Genomic DNA, 25,967 nt, shown 5'->3' on the forward strand with positions numbered 1-25,967 from the left:
GGTTTCATGTACACATGACTTGTATTATGATTTAGACTTTAACCACTGGGATAAATACTTTTTAAATGTTTTATCAGGAATCATTAATTCCTATGTGCAGTAGACACTTGACTAGAAGTGAGAGCAAGATTTAGATCAAATTAAACTGGCTTGTGTGGTCTACTGTACATTGTACACTGGTTTAGAAAAGGACATATGAGGACATCCTTGAGTTCATTCAAGAAGACCTGCAGTGTAGCAGGGGGGAATAGAGGGAAAACCTCCCTCTGATAGTGAGCAAGACTGTTTTATTTTCTTCGCTACTGTTACAAAATGTTGAAGTTCTTCAGTGCCCGGGACGATGAGAATGAAAGCCTCTTGAGTGCATTGACAGACGGTAAGGTTTTTAATTCTATTGTATAGAGATGCAAGATGTATTTCAATCAGGGGAAATTGTAGCTGATCTGCAATCATGCGTCTTGCTGCTCGCGACACATTCATAGAACGACAGATCGAGGCACAAGTGAGAATATTGTTCAGCCTATATGAATTACTGGAAAAATACGACTTTTTTGGGGAATAGCGTGATAAAGATAATATTGTGCTTAATTACTCTGCAACATTTAATGAAGCGAGATGAGCAGCAAATGTCGCATTGCCGTGTTCGCTGGTTGAGGGGATTTAAAACAGTTGCACGTGTGCTGGATACTGAGTCACCGTACAGCAAACGCTCAGTCAGCTGAATAGGTTGGGCCCTATTGTTGTTTAGTAATCGTCAGCATGAATGGAAGGGTTGGGGTGCAATAACGGGGTTGAAGCTGCAATGCAGTTTTACCCCGAAAATAATTCACCAACGCCAGTAAAGGCTATGTGAAATTGTGCAATAGAGGTAATAACCAACCGAGGAGAGATCAATCACAGCATATCCCAAAATCTGAATTATGATTCCGATGTTCTTTCTCACCGTAATAACATTTTGGCGCATTTCAGTCGATAGTGAAGTAGATTTTTTAAACGATATAGAATTACATTAATATTGTCTTAGTTTGTGTTCTTGTCGTTATCCATTCATTATCTTGTCATTAAGCCTATAACTATTTGTATACACCTTGATTCATAATGTAGAATAATAATACATAATCTAACATCCAATTTTGCCACAGTTGGGGAAGTAGGGGTGATGAGGGTGCTGCAGCACCCCCTGAAAAATATATATATATATTTTTTCTTCACAAAAGTAGTGCACTGGGCCTTTGCTAGTATTAGCGGACTGATATAGAAGTCTATAGTGCTGGCATTTTTTTTTGCGTGTGCAGTGGTTGTATAATTAAGCAATAAGGCCAGAGTAGGTGTGGTATATGGCTAAGGGCTGTTGCAGAGTGCCTGGACACAGCCCTTAGCCATGATATATTGGCAATATACCACAAACCCCTGAAGTGCCTTCTTGCTATTATAAACTGGTTTCCAACATAATTAGAGCAGTAAAAATACATGTTTTGTCATACTCCTATACAGGGGTATACAGTCTCATATATAATGGCTGTCAGCCAATCAGCATTCAGGGCTCGAATCACCCAGTTTATAATTGAGAACAGTATCTTGTAGGATTCAATAGTTAGAATTGTAAGAGTTATTGCCTTGTCCCTTATCTGCAATTGTCATTCTAACGTGATCTAGAAAGAACAAAACCCTGTCCTCAAACATTAACATCAAAAGGTTCAAAGTTATGGGCAAAGACACAAAATGTCCACATCAAATTCAATATTTTTCTTAATCAAATTATGTGGAAAACAACCACTTTTTGTGCAGTACTAATTTACCATCCTTACAAACCACTTCATGTAAGTGTACATTACTGTATTGTACATAGGCTGGTCATCTAGGGTTGTACCTGCAGGCTTTTCATCACAATGAAGGAAAATAATGCACAGTGCATTAATTGAGTATATTGAGCCATCAAGTGGTTTGTGATGATGTGATGTGAGGATGTGGCTCAGTTGGTAGTGCATGGCGCTTGCAATGCTTGGGTTGTGGGTTTGATTCCCACAGGGGACCAGTATGGAAATATCTGCACACACTCCTGTAAGAGCATCTACGAAAAGGAATGAATAGATCATTTCAGTTTTCACCATCATTTGCAAATAAATTCATTAAAAATCCTACAATGTGATTTTCTGGATATTTTTTTTTCTCATTTTGTCTGTCATAGTAGAAGTGTACCTATGATGAAAATTACAGGCCTCTCTCATATTTATCTCTCTGTTTATATAGATCTGGTTCAACCTATTAGATGCGACAAGATAAATGGCCAAGTACCACCTAGGAACACAGCCCGTCAAATCTGGGGTCATGGTCATCGTATGTGTGTGTGTGTGTGTGTGTGTGTGTGTGTGTGTGTGTGTGTGTGTGTGTGTGTGTGTGTGTGTGTGTGTGTGTGTGTGTGTGTGTGTGTGTGTGTGTGTGTGTGTGTGTGTGTGTGTGTGTGTGTGTGTGTGTGTGTGTGTGCAAGCATACAACGAACGCTTTTGTGAGTGTATGTATGCGCTTGTGGACTGAATGTTTTATGTTCCTTATAGCCTGTTTTTTCTCTCGGCGTGAAGCAGAATGTCTTTGTCAGGTTCATTTGACGTTTCTCTTCCAATGGTTTTGATCTGCATCCACGTCTTTGTATGAACAGATGAATCGGATGCTCCGTCTCTGATGGATGCTAAGCACCACTGGCTCCACAGACCCTGTCTGCTGATGCTCGAAGATGGTGATGTCACAAAGCCAGGACAGCTGGGCTGTGGTCACATCGGATCAGAGTCCCCTGCAAAATCCAAAATCCCAGGGGCGACAAAAGAGGGTCCCATTTCCCAACTAGAGACCCCCGCTCAGAGGCTGATGAGACAGCTGGAGGAGGGGAACTGCGCTGTGACAACTCTCTCCACATGGGGAGAGAGGCATTTCGGGAAGACCTCCACCCCTTTGATGCTCATACCCTCCAAAGTGCCAGAGGTGGAGATGAAGGAGGAGAAGAAGAGGCCTCAGCTGCCCTCCTTCAAGGAGGACTCTGTGGTTGAGGAGAAGGAGCTGGAAGAGAGTGAACGTAAGCTGCAGGACTCACCCAGTGGCTCAGATGGCATAGGTCCTGACCTGGACGCCACGCTTGATCGTCCTGTTGAGGAGCTCTATGAAGGCAGCCAGACCCAGGGGCCCAGACTGGGGCTTCAGAACCAGACCAAAGCCAACGGGCTAGCTAATGATGAGACTAATGACAACAAGGCACAGGCAGACAGTGAAAAGGGAGCTGTGGGGGACTGCACGCCTTCCCTTATGTCTCCGTCAGTGGATCCAGACAATGAGCTACAGGCCGGCACCACGGGCATTCTGTCCAGGGAGCGAGGCACTATCCTGGGGGAGGTGGCCCCCGTGTGGGTCCCTGACGCCCATACGCTGGTCTGTATGATGTGTGAAGTCAGGTTCACCTTCACAAAGAGAAGGCACCACTGCCGCGCCTGTGGCAAGGTGAGGGTCTTACACCACTTGGTTGTATTTAAATTAAGAAGGGATTGCATGTTTGTTTATGGTCTCTTGTCCCTGAGAAAGGAGGCTGACCCCGTTAGTGTGTGTGTGTGTGTGTGTGTGTGTGTGTGTGTGTGTGTGTGTGTGTGTGTGTGTGTGTGTGTGTGTGTGTGTGTGTGTGTGTGTGTGTGTGTGTGTGTGTGTGTGTGTGTGTGTGTGTGTGTGTGTGTGTCCTACAGGTATTCTGTTCAGTGTGCTCCGGTCTGAAGTTCCGACTAACACACCTGGATGGGAAGGAGGGGCGTGTCTGTGTCTCCTGTCACTCAACTCTAGTGAAAGGTGAGTCTCACCTGACAACACTGTTACCATGACAATACAGGCAACAACGGTGTTTTACACAGTTCATTGGTGCAACATGCAGAAACATGTTCCTGTCAATATTATTGACACTCTCTCTTGTTATTTTCTTTAGGAACCCCTCCCAGGGGGAGAAGGAGGGTGTGGTTTGCTGATGAAATCCTATCCATTGAGAAATCAGACTCTGCTCCTTGTACACCAATCAGAGGCCCCACCTTCTCACCGCTATTATTGAGGAGAAGTATAGCTGCTACAATCAGAAGCGCCACTGGCTCACCACAGACCAGCAGGAGGACACCAATAGCACAGGGGCCGCCCCTGCTCAATGTATGTAACAAACCATTGTCAGACAAGACTCATTTCATGCCATTGATTTCAAATTAACATAAAATAGCTAAGGATGTGCTCACATGTAGTGTACTATCAGTCTTTCTGTTGATACCTTTGATATCCATAACCCAAAGTAATCTATAAGCTCTCTCTCTCTTTCCTTCCTCCTCCATCTCTCCTCTTCCTTGGGGCAGCAGGTAGCCGAGAGCCTCAAGGCTAGAGAAGTGGGTCGTTGCTGGTTCTAATCCCATGTCTGACAGGGGGACATCTGATTGAGAGTGTCCTAGATGCCATCGCCTGCAGTTGTGGCCTTGAGCGAGGCACTGAACCCCTAAAGTGCTCACTGGTGTGGTACTAGTAGCTGCCCACTGCTCCAGCCACTGTGTGTGTGTGTGGTACAACAGAAGACCAATGTCTATCTTGTATGGATTAATAAAGTATTCTTCTCCCCTCTCCGTATAGCCTCTGCAGGAGGTGTGTGGGCCCTGTGGCTGGGGTACAGCAACCCTGGTCAGTAGCCACATCAGTAGCTCTGCCAACCTCATCCCACTGGATGGCCTCCCTCCCATCCTCACCTCTACTGGAGTCAAAGGAGGTACAACCAGGCTACCAACACTGGAGATGCTTACCGCTAGCTCACTTTAGCTAACCGCTAACTCACAACCCTTATCCTATGAGGACCGGTGCCTGCTGGTTTTATGTTATACCTGATATTTAATTGCAGACACCTGGTGTCCCAGGTCTAAATCAGTCCCCAATTAGAAGGGAACAACAACAAAAACGCAGTGGAACTGGACCTGGCTTCGAGGTTGAGTTTGAGGGTCATAGGGTTAGGTAGTCAGCTACAGGATATGCAGAAGGCTAGCCCACTGTACTGGGATTGTCATAGCGTTAGGTAGTTAGCTACTGGAGATGCTAATGGCTGGCTAGTTCACTGTACTGGGATTGTCAAATGGACACTTCTTTTGAATAGTTTCTAAGGATGTCTAGGTCACCGTTTCATCTGTCTCACCAGACTACACGGTGGAGGAAAGGCCCTCTGAGAGGGTTCTCATCCAGGCTCTGGAGAGCGGCAGGCCCAACTCCCTGGTCTTTGTCCTCAATGCCAACCTACTGGCCATGGTCAAGCTAGTCAACTGTATGTGACATTTTTTCTCAACATTCAACCTTTTTTCAGTTATTGACACTGTGTGACACCCTGTTTTCATCTTAGCTCACTATGGAATCATTCAAGTCACATGTAACCTCACATTGAAGTGCTACCTCTCATTGGCTTTCCCCAGATGTAAACAGGAAGTGCTGGTGTGTGACGTCGAAGGGCATGCACGCGGTGGGCCAGGTGGAAGTGGTGGTGCTGCTGCAATGTCTGCCTGAAGAGAAGAGCTTCCCCAAAGACATCTTCAGCCACTTTATACAGCTCTACAGGGACGCCCTCACAGGTGAGACTGGCATTGACGTGGTCTGGCAAGTTAGCTACCATTGATCAGCACTGGATTGAGCTCTGAAGCAAGTCTTGAAAGAGTCCCATTTTCCTTCCATTTTACATTTTAGTCATTTGGCAGATATCCAGAGTGATTTACAATTAGTGCATTCATCTTAAGATAGCTAGGTCAGACAACAACACATCACAATAGTATCAAGTACATTTTCCCTCAACATAGTAGTTATCAACAAAGTCAGTGTTAGTGGGATGGGTGCACCATGAAGGTTAATTAAGATACTCTTCAAAGAGGTAGGGTTTCGAAAGATGGGCAGGGACTCCGCTGTCCTGACTTTAGGGAGAAGCTGGTTCCACCATTGGGGTGCCAGCACAGAGATCAGCTTTGACTGGGCTGAGCGGGAGCTTTCGTGCCGTAGGGGTGTGAGGGACCAAGAGACCAGAGGGGGTGGGACTGAGTTGGGATGTAGGGTTTTTAAGCCTGAAAGCTTCTCCACCAAATGGACTTCCAGCCAACTTGACACAACTGTGGGAAGCATTGGAGTCAACATGGGCCATCATTCCCGTGGAACTCTTTCGACACCTTGAAAAGTCCATACCCGGACAAATTGAGGCTGTTCTGAGGGCAACTCAATATTAGGAAGGTGTTCCTAATGTTTTGTACAGTCATTGATTATCTTTCCCTCCCTCCATCTTTATTTTTCATATTTATTTATATTTCACCCAATCTCTCTCTCTCTCTCTCTCTCTTTCTCTCTCTCTCTTTCTCTCTTTCTCTCTTTCTCTCTTTCTCTCTTTCTCTCTCTCGTTCGCTCTCCCTCTCCGCCTCTCTCTTTCTCTCCCTCTCTCTTTCTGCAGGCAAGGTACTGAGCCACCTGGGTCTCTCCCAGTTCTCCAGTAGTTTCCTGGGCTGTGAGGAGCATGCAGGATTCCTCTGGGTGCGCCCCACCCTCCAGTCCCTGCAGGGTCTCCCTATGCCCAACCAGCCCTTTCTCTTTGGCCTGCTGATCCACCGGGCTGAGGTGCCCTGGGCCAAGGCTTTCCCCCTGCGCCTCATGCTCAGATTGGGGGCTGAGTACAGATGTGAGTCAGCGCTCTATATATATATATATATATATATATATATATATATATATATATATATATATATATATATATATATATAGAGAGAGAGAGAGAGAGAGAGAGAGAGAGAGAGAGAGAGAGAGAGAGAGAGAGAGAGAGAGAGAGAGAGAGAGAGAGAGAGAGAGAGAGAGAGAGAGAGAGAGAGAGAGAGAGAGAGAGAGAGAGAGAGAGAGAGAGAGAGAGAGAGAGAGAGAGAGAGAGAGAGAGAGAGAGAGAGAGAGAGAGAGAGAGACCACATTGAGCCCCAGGACAACAACCCAACCAAATCAGGAGAAAACAAAAAGATAATTACTTGACACATTGGAAAGAATTAACAAAACAACCTGAGCAAACTAGAATGCTATTTGGCCCTAATCAGAGAGTACACAGTAGCATAATACCTGACCACCGTGACTGACCCACAATTAAGGAAATATTTGACTATGTACAGACTCAGTGAGCAAAGGCAGACCTGGCTCATCCCATATCTATTGGGGGAAATACCACAGTGTGCCATCATAGCAGCAAGATTTGTGACCTGTTGTCACAAGAAAAGGGCAACCAGTGAATAACAAACACCATTGTTAATACAACCATATCTCCCATATTAATGGGAGTTTGTGTGTGTGAGAGAGTGAGAGAGAGAGATAGTGAGAGAGATAGTGAGAGAGATAGTGAGAGAGAGAATATGTGTGTGAGTAAGTGAGAGAGAAAGTGTGTGTGCACCTGTATGCATCAGAGACACAGTGTGCAGCTTTTGACGGCCACGTCCAGTGTCATCCCATTAAGGCGTTCCTCTCCCTTTCCAGTTTACCCCTGTCCTCTGTACAGCGTGCGCTTCAGGAAGGCTCTGTTTGGGGAAACCGGCCACACCATCATGAGACTACTAGTAGTAAGTATTTTGCCTCTCATTACACTAACAACAATCAACACCAAGGTTGTGTTCATTAGGGCACACCGTACCAAAGTGTTTTACAACGGAAAATGAATGGAGCGTTTTTTACTGGACGAGTTCAGAAAATCCCTCTCTGTTTAGGTCTGTTTTCTTCCATTTGGGGCCTAATGAATCACACATTTTTGCCTCATTGCTTACCAGGACTTCAGGAATTACCGGTACACTCTGCCAGTGGTGCCTGGACTCACTGTAGATCTGGAAGCTCAGAGGACCTGCATTAAAATCCCTACCAACAGCTATGATGAGGTACAGGCAAACCATGAAGCAGCACTTGGTTACGCTTTATAATAACTGTAATGAATACGGTGTTATAAATGCATATAAATTATAAAGAACTCCGTTATAAACAACTCTTTCAGCAATAGATCAAGGGTTGATATCAATCATGCCTCTCTTTCTACCCTTCCACCTCTCTCTCTCTCTCTTGCTCTCTCTCTACCCCTATCTTTCACCTCTCAATTCAATTCAAGGGGCACGGGAAACATGTGTATACATTACCAAAGCAAGTGAAATAGATAATAGAAAATCTCTCTCTCTTTCTCAGCTGATGAAGGCTTTGAATAAGTCCAATGAGCATGTGCTGGCCATGGGGGCATGCTTCAACGTGACGGCAGACTCCCACCTCATCTGTGTTCAGGGGGACGATGGCGAGTACCAGACCCAGGCCATCAGCATCCACAATCAGCCTCGCAAAGGTGGGAGCGCCCCTAGAATCAACAGAGGGCGATGTGGACTAGGGGAGACCGTAATCTCCCATGGGAATGTAATATTTAAAATTGTATATAACTGTCTTAATGTTGCTGGACATTAGCAGCAGCTAATGGGGATCCTTAATAAATACAAATACAAGTCTGAACAAATTATGCAAGATTTTACTTCTGGGTTGCAGAGATTATTAGGGAGACTGACAGAGTCCACTGCCTGTCCTGTAATCAAAGAGAACCACCAGTAGAGAAGGAATGCTACACAGCAGCACATCACCTACAATCAGGGAGAGAGAGATTATGGTACAGAGATGTAATACTGACTGCCACATAACATCCACCATGTATCTGGCCTTTGACAGCCGAGGAAAAATCGTATGTATGATTTGCAATGTTTTTAAACGCGCTCACTGCAAGAACTGTGCCTTAGCTACCACTGGAGGGCAATGTGGTGTCATGTGAGAGGGTGAAAGATACAGGTGGAGAAAGCTTAGTTCTGTCATTATTTTTGGTTTGTCCAACTGTAATATTGAAGGTGTTTATATACTAAACTCAGCAAAAAAATCCAAATAACTTCACAGATCTTCATTGTAAAGGGTTTAAACACTGTTTCCCATGCTTGTTAAATGAAACATAAACAATTAATGAACATGCACCTGTGGAACGGTCGTTAAGACACTAACAGCTTACAGACGGTAGGCAATTAAGGTCACAGTTATGAAAACTTAGGACACTAAAGAGGCCTTCCTACTAACTCTAAAAACACCAAAAGAAAGATGCCCAGGGTCCCTGCTCATCTGCATGAACGTGCCTTAGGCATGCTACAAGGAGGCATGAGGACTGCAGATGTGGCAAGGGAAATAAATTGCAATGTCCGTACTGTGAGACGCCTAAGACAGCGCTACAGGGAGACAGGACGGACAGCTGATCATCCTCGTAGTGGCAGACCACGTGTAACAACACCTGCACAGGATTAGTACATCCGAACATGATGGCAAAAACAACTGCCAGAGTTGCACCAGGAACGCACAATCCCTCCATCAGTGCTCAGACTGTCCGCAATAGGCTGAGAGAGGCTGGACTGAGGGCTTGTAGGCCTGTTGTAAGCCAGGTCCTCACCAGACATCAACGGCAACAACAATCGCCTATTGGCACAAGCCCATCGTCGCTGGATCAGACAGGACTGGCAAAACATGCTCTTCACTGACGAGTCGCGGTTTTGTCACACCAGGGTTGAGGGCCGGATTCGCGTTCATCGTAGAAGGAATGAGCGTTACACCGAGGCCTGTACTCTGGAGCGGGATCGTTTTGGAGGTGGAGGGTCCGTCATGGTCTGGGGCGGTGTGTCACAGCATCATTGGACGGAGCTTGTTGTCATTGCAGGCAATCTCAACGCGGTGCGTTGCAGGGAGAACATCCTCCTCCCTCATGTGGTACCCTTCCTGCAGGCTCATCCTGACATGACCCTCCAGCATGACAATGCCACCAGCCATACTGCTCGTTCTGTGCGTGATTTCCTGCAAGACAAGAATGTCAGTGTTCTGCCATGGCCAATGAAGAGCCCGGATCTCAATCCCATTGATCACGCCTGGGACCTGTTGGATCGGAGGGTGAGGGCTAGGGCCATTCCCCCAAATAAGTCTTGCAATGCCTTGGTGGAAGAGTGGGGTAACATCTCACAGCAAGAACTGGCAAATCTGGTGCAGTCCATGAGGAGGAGATGCACTGCAGTACTTAATGCAGCTGGTGGCCACACTGTTACTTTTGATTTTGAACCCTCCTTTGTTCAGGGACACATTATTCCACTTCTGTTAGTCACATGTCTGTGGAACTTGTTCAGTTTATTTCTCAGTTATTGAATCTCGTTATGTTCATACAAATATTTACACATGCCAAGTTTGCTAAAAAAAATAAACACAGTTTAAGTGAAAGGACGTTTCTTTTTTTGTTAAGTTTACAAGTCAAGTGGTGATATGTGGTGTTTTGTTTCAGTTACTGGTTCCTGCTTTTTTTTGTTCAGTGGAGCCCTTAAAGCAGCATCAGGATATCTGGCCAAATCCAGCATCGTTGAAGGTACTGTCATCCGTGTGTATCTTCATTTAGATCTGGAACATTACCTTACTAATCATTTTCAACTATTCACATACAGAAATAGTCTTATTAAGAGAACATTACTACTAACTTTCATCCTAAATAGGATTTCCTTATTTAGAGTCTCTCAATGTTTGTGTGTATGTGTGTGTCCATGTGCACTCAAGGTGTGTGTGGCTGTATGTATGTGCAGGTGAGTGTGCGTGTCCTTGTTGCTGTCTGTGTGTGTTTTTGCTGTATTGCTGTCCCTCTCTCCAGATGGGCTGATGGTGCAGATCACCGTGGAGACCATGGTGGAGCTTCGCCGGTCGCTACGGGAGATGAAAGACTACAACATCTCCTGTGGGCGGATCGACCAATCAGACAGCCAAGAGCATGTCCAGGTCCAATGGCAAGAGAAAGAATGCACTGTAAACAAGGGGTAATGGTTTGGTCATTACATCTGCCCTGATCAGTGTTCCATGGCTAGTTCTGTAGCCTATCATTATACTACCTTTAACCTCTCACTAACCCTAACCCACTGTCGTTTCATCCAGTCTCCAAGTCTGTCTCAGATCTGTGAGCCCCCTGCCCATTAACCATTCTCTATCAATGTAGGCTACTCTTTATCGTTGCCTGCAACTTTGTATTACCCTGTGTGTGTGTGTGTGTGTGTGTGTGTGTGTGTGTGTGTGTGTGTGTGTGTGTGTGTGTGTGTGTGTGTGTGTGTGTGTGTGTGTGTGTGTGTTTCCCCCCAGGGTTATTAGCCCCATTGATGGCAAGTCCATGGAGTCCATCAGCAGTATCAAGATGTTCCAGAAGTCTGAGTACAAGGCCAATGGAAAGGTCATCCGCTGGACAGAGGTTAACCCCAGCCTTTGGACCAAACAATATCTAGGGAATATCTAGGACACATCTAACCACTAGTCTTGACTCCTACTCAAAGCCTCTTTATTACTGTATTCTGTAAGTGCATTGTTGTCTTGTGTCCTTCAGGTGTTCTCCTTACAGAAGGGGGGTCATCCTAAGAGCCAGGGTGACCACCATACAGAACACAGCAGGCTCACAGAGAGACTGGCCCGGGCATTCTGCCTGGCACTGGGCCCACACCTCAAGTTGCTGAAGGAGGATGGTATGGCTAAGCTGGGGCTGCGCGTCACGCTGGACTCCCACCAGGTGAGGGCGCCATTGGCTAGGATGAAGATACGGTAGGTCATTGGCCAATTTAGACCTTTGAGGAAATGTAATCTTTGAAATTGTATATCACTTTATTCCCGCCTGACTTCAATAGTTGTAATACCTCTTGAATGACTAATATGTGAGTGGTTGACCACCTTTTTAATATAAAGTTATTCTTTATTTAAATAGTGATCGGATATAGGCCTGCATAATATTACCAAAGCTAGCAGTTGAACCCATAGATGTGTAGTGGTTAACATCGCTTTTCCATGTTCCAGGTGGGGTTTGTGGCCGGCAGTAATGGCCTGCCCCTCCCAGCCCCGTACCTCAAAGCCCTGGAAACAGTGCTGATCCCCATCATCCACAGCAGGGGGCGCAAGAGGAGCGAAGAACCCTTAGTCATGGAGCTCATTTTCTATATCCTGGAGAACATTTCCTAGGGGAAAGGGGGTCAAAGTGCACACACTCATCCCCACATCATCCTCTCTCCTGGTTCTCCATTTGTGCTGGTGTGAGTTCGATAGCTTCAAAACAGCATTGGTTGGAGGAGTAAGCTCTTTCATGGGACATAGTAACTCGCCTCCAGGATATATGTCTCAGCCAGCCTATAAGAAAGGGTGGCTGGATGGTAAGTGGTCTGACTCACCAAAGCTCACCCTGCCTTGGCCTCTGCAGCAGTAAATATTACATGGCTTGAGAATGGTTCATTTCTGTATATTTTCAATAAATACCCATATTTTGAGAATGCCCCTAAACTGGGGGCTGTATTCACTTCCAATGGGAAAATGAGAATTACTTGAAATGTTATTTATCAGTAGACCTGTAGCTAGCTGTTTGATGCAAACTGAATTCATGTTTAATAACGTTTTAAAATTCGGATGTATTTTAATTCCTTTCGATTACCCCCAACATGTATTACAGTCAACCTAGGGTGAATAAACATGAACACAAAGGACATCATACAAGGATTTGTCAAACATTGTTTGAAATGCTTGTGGAAATCAAGGTATAAAGTTAAATTTTCCGTCAGGATCAGTATCCGAGCAGATGTAAGGAGACAATGTCCACCTTTATTTACAGTGTCAAGGTCTCACAAAAACGCTTTGAAAGAAGCACCATAATGTTGCTCTGTCATGACAAGCAGGTCATTTACCAACTCATTGAGGTTGTTGGACTTACAGCCCTGTGAAGTAAGAATGGCATTAGCCTTGACACGTCATAGATACTGTAGACATTTCCAGACAGTCATTACCATTAGAGGTTGTGTCGTTGGCATTATTAGGTAATTTACAGTACACATGTCACCAGCTCAAAGTCAAACTCATATACCGGTATTATGTGTTTGCCCTAGTCCAACCCTGAACCAGGCCCCTCCCCCACACAAAGAGCTGTGGGTTGGATGAACAATGACGAGTGAGAAAGTTACAGAGGGTCAAAGATAATGCCAAGACATCGAATTTCCCGTTTTTGGAAAAGCGATTAGCATGTCTGTATGATCTTTGACCCTCTGTAACTTTCACACATCATTATTCACAATTAATTCAGGATTATTGATAATCATGGTAGCATTATCCATAATCAAGTGTTTAGAAACATATTCTATTCTTATTTACAATAAAAATGACACAATACATTATTTACCATTCCTTTCTATTGGGCACAAAATAATCTGACACACAATCAAAAACTGCAAATCCAGCCAACAAGTTTGTAGAGTCACAAGCTTGATGTGGTCATTGTGTGCTAGGAATATGGGACCAAATACTAAACTTTTGACTACTTTATTTACAATAATCTTTAGAGGTGTCAATTTTGAACCTTACCTTTTTTAGAAAAAAAAAGAGTATTACTTGTTAAACAAAATCTCTTTCTTTTAGTATAAAATAATATAATTTCCCATTTTTTTTGTATACAATATAGCTCAGTATTTTTATTATTTATTTTATATAGTCATTATTGCTCATCTTTATCATAGGTGGCAACATCAGTAAAGAGATAACATCAGGTCATAGCATGTCTCTTCATAAATTGTGTTCAATAATAAATTCAGTTTAAAAAATAAAAAAAACAACGAAATGTGGGACCCCAACCGCAGAAGTCATTGACCTCGTCATTTCCCCAGCTTTTTGTGCTGAATAAAACTAAAAACGATCAGAAAATAAACATAACCAAAACATTCTTTGGAATCCACAGTAGTTTGTGCGGGATCTCGTATTCACGCGTCTCGGATGTTCTTTTCCGAAGACCCTAGGACTTCTTCATCTTGCCCGCATGGGCACTGCCATTTTCGTGGTGACTGGAACCGTTGCTTGTGCCATTACTGTTACCTTTCTTGTGGTGCTTGCCATTGGCGACCATGGTGGTCCCGTTGGCCTTGCCGTTGAGGCCAGGCTTGGAGTCCTGCTTGGGCAACCGCTTTCCCTTCACATATGCCTGGTACCAGAAGTTGGAGAAGAGCACGAAGAAGAAGGTACCATACATCCAGATGAGGTGGATGAACAGGGGGACCTGGTAGTCACAGCTGTCCATGAAGTAATACTGGGTGACGTGGAGGGACACCATCACAAACTGAACCTGTTGGTGGAATGAAGAGGAACAAATCGCATATGGAGAAGAATGTTCTGAAGTGGCACAGCTATTGCACTGATCAATAATGGTATCTCAGACTAATTATTTTACTACTTTAGTATATTGCATCTACACAAGTTTTTTTTATTTTTTAACTAGTACAGATCACCTTTTAGAGAAACAACAACAAATTGTTGTACAAATTTATACTGGAAATGACAATGTCATAAACATCCATTCAAATTAAGAAAACATACCAGTTGGATGGCGGTCATGTACTTCTTCCACCAGAGGAACTTTTGGAAGCGTGGTCCAGCCGCAGACAGGCCGTAGTAAGAGTACATGATGACGTGGACGATGCAATTCACCATGGCATGGAAAGAGCCTATTCCCCCTGAGGTAAAACACACAGAACACTTCAAACCAACCCTGCCCATATTCCACTGGATCCACCAACAACATACATTTGTCTACTGCAAATAGAATTGTCTTCCCACCATTTTACAATCCCAAATATTGTGGACTCACCGGGAGCTAAACTGACACCCCACCACCAGGTCCAGGGCATGAAAGAATGGTGGAAGACGTGCAGGAAGGTGATCTGGCCATGTTTCTTCCTCAGAACGAAAAACACCTGACCCAACGAGAGAAACGTGTCAAATACAACTATGATGGCCATTACGTGAACAGGTGGGAAAGACTGAAGAGATGCAAATCTGTAGGAAATAATCTGAAGTCTTACCGTGTCCAAGAGCTCAATGAATTTGGAGAACAAGAATAACCAGGCCACTCGAACCATCTAGTGAGGGAACACAGCACACCATGCAAATGTGAGAAATTGGACAAAACAGCCTATTAATAGTAATCTAAAGATAGTATTGTCACAGTGGATCAGTAGGAATATCCTAAGAATGTGTATCTTGTCTTGCATACTTTCTTTCAAAGATGATGCATCTCATGACCATCACGGGGGAGGGGGGGGACCATGTGTGAAGCAAAGACTCAAGACTTACTCTAAGGCCTTGGGGGCTGTCCGAGTAATCAACGGCGTCACATCTCCATGTGTATGTCGTGGCCCAGCCTGACATCAAGAACTAAAAAGACAAGAGAACAAATTGAGACAAACAGATACTGTAGCTACCGGTAGTCAAACTAGATTGGAAAGAAGCCATACTGTTATTAACATAAGCAAGTGTATATTGACTATATGGGTCATCTTCTACATGTAAATCTCAATCTAGGCAATGGTTCCTTTAGCTAGTGTTCCAATTATCCAGCACACTCTGGCCAAGTATGGCAATAACCCATTCAGACAGAGCTGCCACATACCAAACACCAAATACACTGCTAGGGAAAAGACTGGCTCCAAGTCCTGTAGAGATGCCTCTCAAAAGAACCAATCAAGAACCCCGATCTTTGAGAGACAAGAGATTTGCATCATAGTGTTTCACCTCATAGACAATAAAGGCGTTCAATGCCACCATGGAGAAGTTGTAAGTGATCATGGCCTCCTTGAGTTGGAAGGGCTTGCGGTTGGCCATGAAGCGAGGCCCAGCAACCAGCACGAAGAAGATGTAGGTCAGCAAGATGGCCGACATGTTCACCGGACTCCCCATGAGTGGGTAACTCCATAGTCGCGGGTCTGAGAAACAAAACATGAGCTGTAAAATAAACTACAAAACAGGTTTATGACCACAAAAAAATATATACTTGCTTACAGCTTTCACGGTACACAAAGCAGAGGTATAGTTAAGTAATTAACTAGGCATAAAAATACCTCACCTGTTCCCTTCAAGAGATACTCATAAACCCCCATGGCTCTAGCACCAATGTCCTGAAGCATTTTGACTAGCTTCCGCCTCTGGTATCACCACCCAATCACCTGTGGAAAATCAAATTAATTAGTCATGATGTCATTTTTATGGATTTTGCATTACCCGCTTTAAAAAAATATATAAAAAAATAAATATTATATTGTATATAAATGTTTGTTTTTTTACTCAGTAGAGATTTGAGATAACTCTGTAATGAAAAGCGCTATAAAAAAATGACATGTATTATATATAAAAAATAAAATAATACGCTACTCCAAATCCCTTACATACTATCTAATGTGATATGCTATTGCAATATCTTTAGGTACTGACTTTACAATATGTTTTACCCAAACATCATTCGTGGTATTAAACTGCCTGCATCATATTTAATAATCTAGTCACAGTTGTATTTGGCAAAACCATCAACCCTTACTCACAAAAACATGACACAGAACATCACTTTACAGCTAGAATTTTATTTGGTTTCATGACATGAAAGAAGGAGACAGGAAATGTGTGTGTGCTACAGTTGACTAGGTCAACAACAGTGTGTTCTGGTTCTGAACAAATATCACTGACCCAGCATACCACACTCTGCCCCCACATCCCAGCATGCCTTGCCCCTGTCCCGGCAGACATGGCCTGACAGCAGAGAGGAGGGGCTACAGGGGACAGACGAGCGTCTCCATCCCACAGCATTCGCCTCAGTTTGGGACTGCCAAGTATGGGAACCAGGCCAAAACACAGAACCACAGCAAAACACAAACGCTCTCTCTCTGAATGACCCCAGGCGCGAGAGGGAGGAGGCAAAAGGCCTGAAGTTTGAATTTGTTCTAGACCAGTCTCATGAGATCCAGGTGTGGACAGAACTACCCTGACTGAAGAGAGAGATCAAACAGGCTTATTAACAAACAGCATAACACAGGTGGGACGGTTTAACCTCAAGGTTTATAAAAGAACAATTGGACTGAAGACCGGTGTTCCACAGACTGGCACATTTACCTTAGGGTTATAAGGACAATTGGACTGAAGACAGGTGTTCCACAGACTGGCACATTTACCTTAGGGTTATAAGGACAATTGGACTGAAGACAGGTGTTCCACAGACTGGCACATTTACCTTAGGGTTATAAGGACAATTGGACTGAACTCAGCGACCTGCAATTTATATCAACAACTGAACTACAAGTATCAATACTGGTATAAAATCTTCAAACTTCTAATCTCTCGACACATTGGCTGACTACAATGTGTATACAGTAACACAAAAAAGTGTACACAGGGGCTGAGCGCAGTCTTGACAAAACCTATCCGTATCAAATCTCAACTCTATATAGGGCATGTCGTCAATGTTATTGGTCAATAGCTGGGATGTGTGGGTGCGGTAGCATTCTTGCCCCACTATGGAGCAAGAGGGATCCATTGTTCAGAGAAAACCTACACTGAGCTCTCCCTGCCCTAGGAGTAAAGTCTACCCTAAGCTAATACCATTGGAGGTAATGATCCAACCTACTGGAATGTACGGGGGGGGGGGGGGCAACAGCAAAAAGTATAGAAAAGTGTCTAACACAGAGCAAAAACATATATCCTTCCTTAGAGCTGAACACAGTACACAATCAACATGGAATGACAATCAGTAACGTCTGAGCATACAGGGAACAGCAGTAACGTCTGAGCATACAGGGAACAGTATTAACGTCTGAGCATACAGGGAACAGTATGGGAGACATTGTCAAGTGTACACATGGTTGAAATCGGAGGGACCATACATGATTACAACAATAGTTCAAGTGGGAAGTGTTCGCTCTCAGCTCCCATCCACTGGTATGCTCACGGAAAGAAGCCCTTTCAATTAACCAAACACTAGGCTGGAGGTCTTTCACACAGCAAGAATGTCAAGCAACACCTGTTTTCCAAAGGGAATATTCAAGATAAATGCTTTGTGTACATGTCAATATTTAGTCCTTTATGCACTTTAACACGGTTTGAAACTTTGCCCAACATGATTTGGCTCATGTGGTGTGAACGATAACCTACATACACGTCAGAGTTGAATCGATGACAAAGAAAAGCTGGTCAACACTCAGTAAAGGGAGCTCTCACAGATAGCATCCAATATTCTAAAGTATGTTGAATAGCAGGCCACTCCATTTATCTACTTTAGCATCTGTACTCAATGAGCCGAATGCAGTCTCTTGTTATTTTTATGTAACAGTGATTATGAACTTAAAATCAGCAGCCAGACATTTTCAGACCAACAGGGCTTTCTATAAGATGTATGGCCTTTAAATCATATAACCTGCACACATATCTGTATGTAAAGTTAACTGGCATTATCTGTACTTCTCTTGAACTCCGGTACAGGTCCGGAGTAGTTTACCAGCAACTAGCCACAACTCACATAAAGAAACACTATAGTATGGTAAAAATACATTAGTATTAATTGTAGTGTTTTTACAGACTTTACTGTAGTACGCACTAGTGTTTACTGTAGCATTTACAGTTAACTAGTCTAAATACTGTAGGAAAATAAAAAATATAATATATACTATAGTAATTAATGTAGTATACTGTAGTATTTACTGTAATGTCTTGGTTTTGCAGACTAAAGAGTTTTGTTCTATTATCTTTGACATAGAAGTAGAGGCTTTCTCCTGAGGACACCTACTAGAGAAATACTAAAGAGCTATAATTTTCCATAACATGTAGGTAGCTACAGGGACTGGGGTCTGAAAGGATCATTCAGAGCTTCTGCTCTTTTCGGAACACAATATACGGTATGTAGGTTTCTCACTTATGGATGGCACAAATTGTGATATGGGGAGGGGAATGGGCAGGGTCTATGCAAATTAAAAACTGTAGTATTCACTATAGTTAAAAAAGTGTGGTGTTTTTGCTGACACTACTGTAGAATTTACCAGTGGGTTTTTTTTGTGGATGAAACTGTAGTATTTACTACAACATGTAAGTACTACACATGATCTAGGGATACTACAGTGTGTAGTATAGTATTCTACAGTTTACTATAGAATTCTATAGTAAGTACTGTAGTATTCTATAGTAAAACGGTAGTATTGTTTCATCTGGGAAGGTATAGCAAATGCACATTTTCGAAGAGGCAAAGGAATATCCAGTTTGCGAGATCTAATCTAGCAGCTAAGATCACCTGCACATTTTGTTCACCTGGAAACTTCAAGGACACCGATAACAACCACATGGCAAGGGGGATATCAGGATAAACCGCTATCGTCTTGATTATGAGAACATTCCTGAGAAATCGGAACATGTAGGCCTTTGAACTTAAATGCACATGCCATGTCACATTATGGATGCAATAGGTGAAAACCTCAAGGAAAAGCCTGCAACTAAGGCAGAGGTTGGCATTTACTAAACCACAATTCATTGTGTGTTCCAAGCAGAAAAGCCAAGCTTCATGGGCGCCTACAAGTGATATAGGGCAAAGTTCATTGTATGCAGATTTACAGCGCACGGGCAGGGAGTTTCCTGGTTGTTGAGTGAGTGCTCACCTCTCGGTATGATTCTCATTTCCATGCTAATTTAGACCAGAGACGAAGAATTTCAGAAAGCTCTTACACAAATAGCTGTTGTTCCTTTGGAACCTGAAAACAAGGCGAGTCGGCAGGTGTGCCTCATATCTGTGGTGACAACACACATCTCAGTGCCTCTAACTCGGGCAGATTCAGACATCAATCGTCTGTCTTGATCAGAGGAGTAACACTTGCACATTAAGAGATCATGTGAACATTATGACAAATGTTAGATATCTATTGATAGTGATAATCTACTGGTCCTTAGTTTGAGTGTACCCATGCGAGGAAGATGAGCAAATTTACATTTTAATTTATTTTTTGAGTCCTATTTGCGCTTTCCACTTGGAAACGAAAATAGAAAAATGTTTTGGCATCTTGCCTAAATTTCTGACTCAAAGACCAAACCTTTAACTAGGCAAGTCAGTTAAGAACAAATTCTTATTTACAATGACGGCCTACCGGGGAACAGTGGGTTAACTGCCTTGTTCAGGGGCAGAACGACAGATTTTTACCTTGTCAGCTCAGGGATTCGATCCAGCAACCTTTCAGTTACTGGCCCAACGCTCTAACCACTAGGCTCCCTGCCGCCACTACTTTAAGCCTATTCTGCCGTGCCCCTCTACTTTGACAAAAATATATTCAACATAACCCCCAAGACAACATTACCTAAAACGCCATATCTGCTCAAAAGCAAGTGTGTATTTCCCTGAACCGACATGTGATTTGTTAAAAATCTCACTGAAGAACTGGATTTTACTGAATGGAATTCACCACCAGAGATCTGAGTATTGCACACAGAGGGGCAGTTTGCATTGCCAATCTTTCTAGTCAAAAACCTGAACGCCTCTGTGTGAGTATGAGAATGTATAGTGTCAGGGGCTTGTCTTGTGGCTAAGAGGCTAAGAGGCTTGTCTTGTGGCTAACCAGACACAGGAGAACACAACACGATTCTTTCAATCCACATCCGAAGGCACCAAAGAAAGAGACAGACCAGCGAGGAGGAAATAAACCTGTACAATAGCCATAGTGGAGATATCCAAAGAACATCGGAGAGACTAGAGACACCCCATTCTCCTGTCAGAGACCAGAGAAGGAAGACAGGCCAATAACCTAATGAGTGCGGAATATTCAGGATATTTATTTTTACCCCTTTGGCTTCTTGTACATGTCTATAAACGTATCTAGACTAAAGTAAACAACCACAACTACGGATAGGAAAATCTCAGTCAGGACATTAATTCCAACCTTTAGCAACACCAAACCATCCATCAGAATCTAGTAGTTCAACTTGACTGAGCGGTACAGCAGCAGAGGACTGTGACACTGTTCATATTTGTTCGATTCACTTTAAAACAATGTGCGATAACAGTAGTCCTTCAGTTCTGATCTGACAGTGCCATCACTTCAATCTGGCAACCTCACTCTACGGAAATGTCTCAAGAGTCCAGACATACCAATCCCATGAGCTCACTACAAACACGTTTAAACTCCACAGTCACATTGTAACAAAGCATTCTGACTGCTACTGTAAAGACTTCCAGGAGAATTTCCTCATGGTGTTGTGACTACTAAGTCAGCAATAATCTTTCCACCAGCACTGTGGTGGATCACAAGGTGGCACTTCCCATCACCCTGACCAGAGAGTCAAAGTCCAAGCACTTCACTAATCAAAACTAAGTTTATTTGTCACGTGCGCCGAATACAACAGGTAGACCTTATAGTGAAATGGTTACTTACAGGCTCTAACCAATAGTACAAAAAGGTATTAGGTGAACAATAGGTAAGTATAGAAATAAAAAAAACAGTAAAAAGACAGGCTATTTACAGTAGCGAGGCTACATACAGACAACGGTTAGTCAGGCTGATTGAGGTAGTATGTACATGTAGATATGGCTAAAGTGACTATGCATATATGAAGAACAGAGCAGTAGCAGTAGCGTAAAGAGGGGTTGGCGGGTGGTGGGTGGGACACAATGCAGATAGCCCGGTTAGCCAATGTGCGGGAGGACTGGTTGGTTGGCCCAATTGAGGTAGTATGTACATGAATGTATAGTTAAAGTGACTGTGCATATATGATAAACACTACCTCAATTCCATGAAAGAAACGCCATATCGGCATAGCTAACTGTAAAGCGGACAGACAGATGAAGCCAATTAAATGTAGCTCTTTTTGGTATTCCAGTCATCTAACACTGGACTCAACAGGGCTACACAGTTAACAGCCATAAACCAGGAGGGAGGAGACTGTCAGATCACCTCATCCCTCTCCGTTCCAGAATCTAGGGAGTGTATCTTTCCTCAAAACTATCAACCTATCGTGTGATGATCAGCCATCTCGAGACCTTGACCAGATACAATTCTCTGTGACTACACTATTGACATAGAAAACCCAGAACAGAATTGTGACGCTGGTAATAGGTGGGAGTAAATATTGGTTTAGGAATAACTCTTCAAATCGTCGACTAAGTGCCTCTTTCATGACTTGCAGGGAAGAGTAGCACAGTGGAAAGGGTGGGGAAAATGCATGTGTTATGGGAAGCCTGTCAATTAATCATAGTGATGAAAAAAGGAGCCTTGTTCAAAAGGTTAGAGTTCATGATGAACAAAACGACAGAGGGGAGGGGTAAAAACCGTCCGCAGGGAGAGAGGGAGGAGCCAATTAGAAAAAAACACAGTGCAGCTTATGTTTAAAGGCCTAATGCAGACGTTTTTATTTCTACATACATTTATTTCTGGTTAACAATTATGTAACTTACTGTGATTTTTTTCAATTAAAATGGTCAAAAATAAACAAAAATAGCTTATTAGCAAAGAACAATTTCTCAAGCAATAATTTTTCTAAGGCTGTCTGGGAGTGGTCTGGGTGGGGTGGGGGGAACTGAAAACTAGCGGTTACTGACAGAGAGGTTTGAAACTCTTTCTTACTGGTCTATTAACTAAATTTACTCCATATCAACAAAACAGGCTGAAATGTATCTTTACTTACAGTAAAAAAAGTGCATAATCATAATTTTCACAGTATTATTCCAACCTCAGTGTGGGAATATATATAACACAGAAAAATCACGTTTTTGACTGTACTGGGCCTTTAACAGAAGTGTTGGCAGGGATGCTCTACCTACTGTACGCACACACACTGGGTTTTCAAAGTCAAAACAACATCTGTGTGTTTACCCCAGCTTGTTAAGACACATAATATAGGCAGGCCTTCCCTGAAGAGATAACGTAAACACAAGACCTAAAAACCCACTTAGGGAAACAAACCCAAACCATTAGCTCAACAAGCGTGCCAAAATTAGATAAAGGGGGAGAAGACGTTAGGGTTCGTTTCCTGGGTACTCCATCTGGTGCTAAGTGAGCAGACTTACCTCGTCTTTGATGTGGTTTATTTCTTGTTCACCTCAGAGCGGGCCAAAGGATGCCAGTGTGGACACCAACACTAAAGAGCACAGCTAGCTTGCTTGCTCCTTTTGGAGAGAAGCGCCAGGATAGCAGTCAAGGGAGAGAGAAAGGGAGTGAAAGAGGAAGCAGGAGTGAGTGAGACAGAGAAAACGGATGAAGTGTGACTGGTACTGCTGTCCTCCCCACCCACCGTGACGCACACACACAGTGAATGAATAACGAGTTCAGAAAGAGAGAGCGAGGCAGGCAGAGAGGGAGAGAGAGGGAGGAGTGTATATGTGTCAGTGTAAATGCAAGCTGGGTGGTTAAGAGAGTGAAAACAAGAGGAAGCTGGCCTTGTATTTCAACCGGCAGTGTGAAAACCTCAAAATAAAGGAAAGGTAGGTGGCCGTTTTGTGACCACAGCCCTGGTCTGACAGGAGTTGCCCCTTCCCCTCTTACCCCCATCCTCCCCCCTCTCTCAAAGCTAAATACAGCAGAATATGGTATCATCCTGCAGGTTTCTCTCCTAGGGGGTGGGCTGATTATATTATTCTCATACACAGCGGGGAGAAATCAGTGGCGACTGTTGTTGTGCCGCTAGTCTCTTTCCCCAGCCAACACCCCGAAAGCAAAGCTAACATCCATTTCACCCTCCATCTGGACTGGAAGTCAAAGTCATTACCAAAATAAACATTTACAACTCCATAATGACACTTACAAAAACAATCATAGGGGCTTTCCAAAATGTAATTTTAAAAAATGTATTGTTCATCAAACAACATGGAATACTTCTTCTGGAGACTGAACACCAATGAGGAAAAGACCAGTTGGAACTAAAGTATAATTCTACGGGTTACTCAAGGCTGGTTGATAAATCTGCTAACATAGATAAGGCCATTATGGCTCCTACAGGAAGACAGTGACTTACTGGCAAATATGTAAGTATATTGTACGTTCTGCTTGCTCTCACGCATATGAAATCAGAGTCTGATCTCCCTACCAAGCCCAGTTTTAAAAGGAGGAACAGATATTGAGACAATCTTTAAAGCTATGTAGTTATGACACTCACTCTCCCTCTAGAACAAACACGTGCAGCACACATACTCACGTCTTGGTGTACCTTTCCAGGCCTAGGCCATACAGAACAGTCAGGTGGGAGTCAGACACACTCCACCCTTTAGTTGTATATTAACAGGTTAAGTAGCCTACAAATTCCTCTCTTACTTTAAGCAAGCTCTCAGATCCTTTGTGATGTAAAACATTTGTCAAACAAGCCACCCCTAACTGAGAGCGAAGGACACTCGTCAAGTACTGCTCTAATATTTTATCTAACATCAATCTACTTCAATTAGGTACTTAGTCGTGACTAAAAGTGTGCATCACAACTGGCACCCTAGTCCAATCAACTGTTAATAGTTGTGTAGATGTACTTGTCTGGCCTATCTGTGGACAGAGACGGGTTTACCTGTTGCTTTGTCCCAAGGGATTTGATGAGTTTAGGAGTTCTTAGGATCCGCATTAGCCGACGCCAACATCTAGTCTTACTGGGGTCCTACATTTTTTATAAATAAATATAAGACAAGTGTTTGTTTTTTGTTTCCTTGAATTTGTTTTGGACCTGAAAAGACCCCTGGTGACATGTCTGGGGGGGTGGGGGGTAAGTGTATCTGCAGCTTAAATAGGTCTTTCTTTGCAGCACTTGACCATATGACTGGACAATATTAGAGATAAGATAAAACTAGAGCCTGCAGGACTTGCTTTGTGGAGTGTGGTGTCAAAAAAGCAGAGCATTTCTATTATGGACAGACCTCTCCCCATCTTTACAACCATTGAATTTACACTACAGGACCAAAAGTATGTGTACACTGCTCATTGAACATCTCATTCAAAAATCATGGTTGGTTGGTCCCCCATTTGCTGCTATAACAGCCTCCACTCTTCTGTGAAGGCTATCTGCTAGTTGTTGGAACATTGCAGAGACTTGCTTCCATTCAGCCACAAGAGCATAGTGCGGTCGGGCACTGATGTTGGCCGATTAGGCCTGGCTTGCAGTCGGCGCTCAAATTCTTCCCAAAGGTGTTCGATGGGGTTGAGGTCAGGGCTCTGTGCAGGCCAGTCAAGTTCTTCCACACACCGATCTCGACAAACCATTTCTCTATGGGCCTCGCTTTGTGTAAGGGGGCATTGTCATGCTGAAACAGGAAAGAGCCTTCCCAAACTGTTACCCCAAAGTCAGAATCATCTAGAATGTCATTGTATGCTGTAGGGTTAAGATTTCCCATAACTGGAACTAAGGGGCCTAGCCCGAACCATGAAAAACTGCCCCAGACAAATATTCCTCCTACACCAAACTTTACAGTTGGCACTATGCATTCAGACAGGTAGCGTTCTCCTGGCATCCGCCAAACCCAGATTCATCCGTTGGACTGCCAGATAGTGAAGCACGATTTATCACTCCAAAGAACACGTTTCCACTACTCCAGAGTCCAATGGAGGCTAGCTTTAAACCACTCCAGCCGATGCTTGGCATTGCGCATGATAATCTTAGGCTGTGTGCGGCTGAACGGCCATGGAAACCCATTTCATGAAGTTCCCGACGAACAGTTCTTGTGCTGACATTGCTTCCAGAGGAAGTTTAGAACTCAGTAGTGACGTGTTGCAACCGAGGACAGAGGATTTTTACGCGCTACGTGCTTCAGCACTTGGTGATCCCGTTCTATGTGCTTGTGTGGCCTACCACTTCACGGCTGAGCCGTTGTTGCTCCTAGACTTTTCCATTTCACAATAACAGCACTTACAGTTGACCGTGGCAGCTCTAGCAGAGCTTACTTGTTGGAAAAGTGGCCTCCTATGACAGTGCCACGTTGAAAGTATTCAGACACCTTCCCTTTTCACATTTTGTTACATTACAGCCTTATTCTAAAATGGATTAAAATGTTTTATCATCAGTCTACACACAATGTCCTCTAATGACAAAGCAAAAACAGGTTGAGAAATGTTTGCAAATGTATTTCAAAAAAGCTGAAA

General features: G+C 43.6%; 2 protein-coding genes and 1 non-coding gene across 4 annotated transcripts in view; 1 reads left to right on the forward strand and 2 right to left on the reverse strand.

The window, feature by feature from the left end:
- The first annotated feature begins 312 nt into the window (after nt 1–312).
- On the forward strand, nt 313–12,580 carry LOC139397178 (zinc finger FYVE domain-containing protein 9-like). Its single transcript, XM_071145713.1, has 16 exons — nt 313–376; nt 2,657–3,486; nt 4,047–4,167; nt 4,431–4,516; nt 4,633–4,765; nt 5,186–5,308; nt 5,454–5,609; nt 6,467–6,691; nt 7,522–7,604; nt 7,809–7,913; nt 8,212–8,362; nt 10,364–10,444; nt 10,721–10,883; nt 11,200–11,305; nt 11,438–11,617; nt 11,899–12,580. The coding sequence occupies exons 1-16, from the start codon at nt 313–315 to the stop codon at nt 12,058–12,060; spliced, it is 2,769 nt and encodes a 922-aa protein (XP_071001814.1). The 3' UTR covers nt 12,061–12,580.
- Nucleotides 12,488–25,967, reverse strand: part of LOC139422819 (ELOVL fatty acid elongase 1b) — a 33,379-nt gene continuing 19,899 nt past the window's right edge. The window contains exons 1-8 of one of the 2 annotated variants that reach the window (XM_071174329.1): nt 22,925–23,184; nt 15,971–16,070; nt 15,640–15,830; nt 15,202–15,282; nt 14,931–14,987; nt 14,717–14,822; nt 14,446–14,582; nt 12,488–14,194 (exon numbers count right to left, since the gene is read on the reverse strand). In XM_071174329.1, coding sequence (XP_071030430.1) covers nt 13,868–14,194; nt 14,446–14,582; nt 14,717–14,822; nt 14,931–14,987; nt 15,202–15,282; nt 15,640–15,830; nt 15,971–16,031 — 960 coding nt within the window. In that variant the 5' untranslated portion in view covers nt 16,032–16,070; nt 22,925–23,184 and the 3' untranslated portion in view covers nt 12,488–13,867. Of the gene's footprint in view, nt 14,195–14,445; nt 14,583–14,716; nt 14,823–14,930; nt 14,988–15,201; nt 15,283–15,639; nt 15,831–15,970; nt 16,071–22,924; nt 23,185–25,967 lie in introns of those variants that run through there. The other variant, XM_071174247.1, reaches the window with a different exon arrangement.
- Nucleotides 18,648–18,702, reverse strand: LOC139418309 (U7 small nuclear RNA). The gene has a single exon (XR_011635299.1). It is a non-coding gene; the product is annotated as a U7 small nuclear RNA (small nuclear RNA).

Source organism: Oncorhynchus clarkii, chromosome 1 (assembly GCF_045791955.1).
Source record: "Oncorhynchus clarkii lewisi isolate Uvic-CL-2024 chromosome 1, UVic_Ocla_1.0, whole genome shotgun sequence".
NCBI classification, from domain to species: domain Eukaryota; kingdom Metazoa; phylum Chordata; class Actinopteri; order Salmoniformes; family Salmonidae; genus Oncorhynchus; species Oncorhynchus clarkii.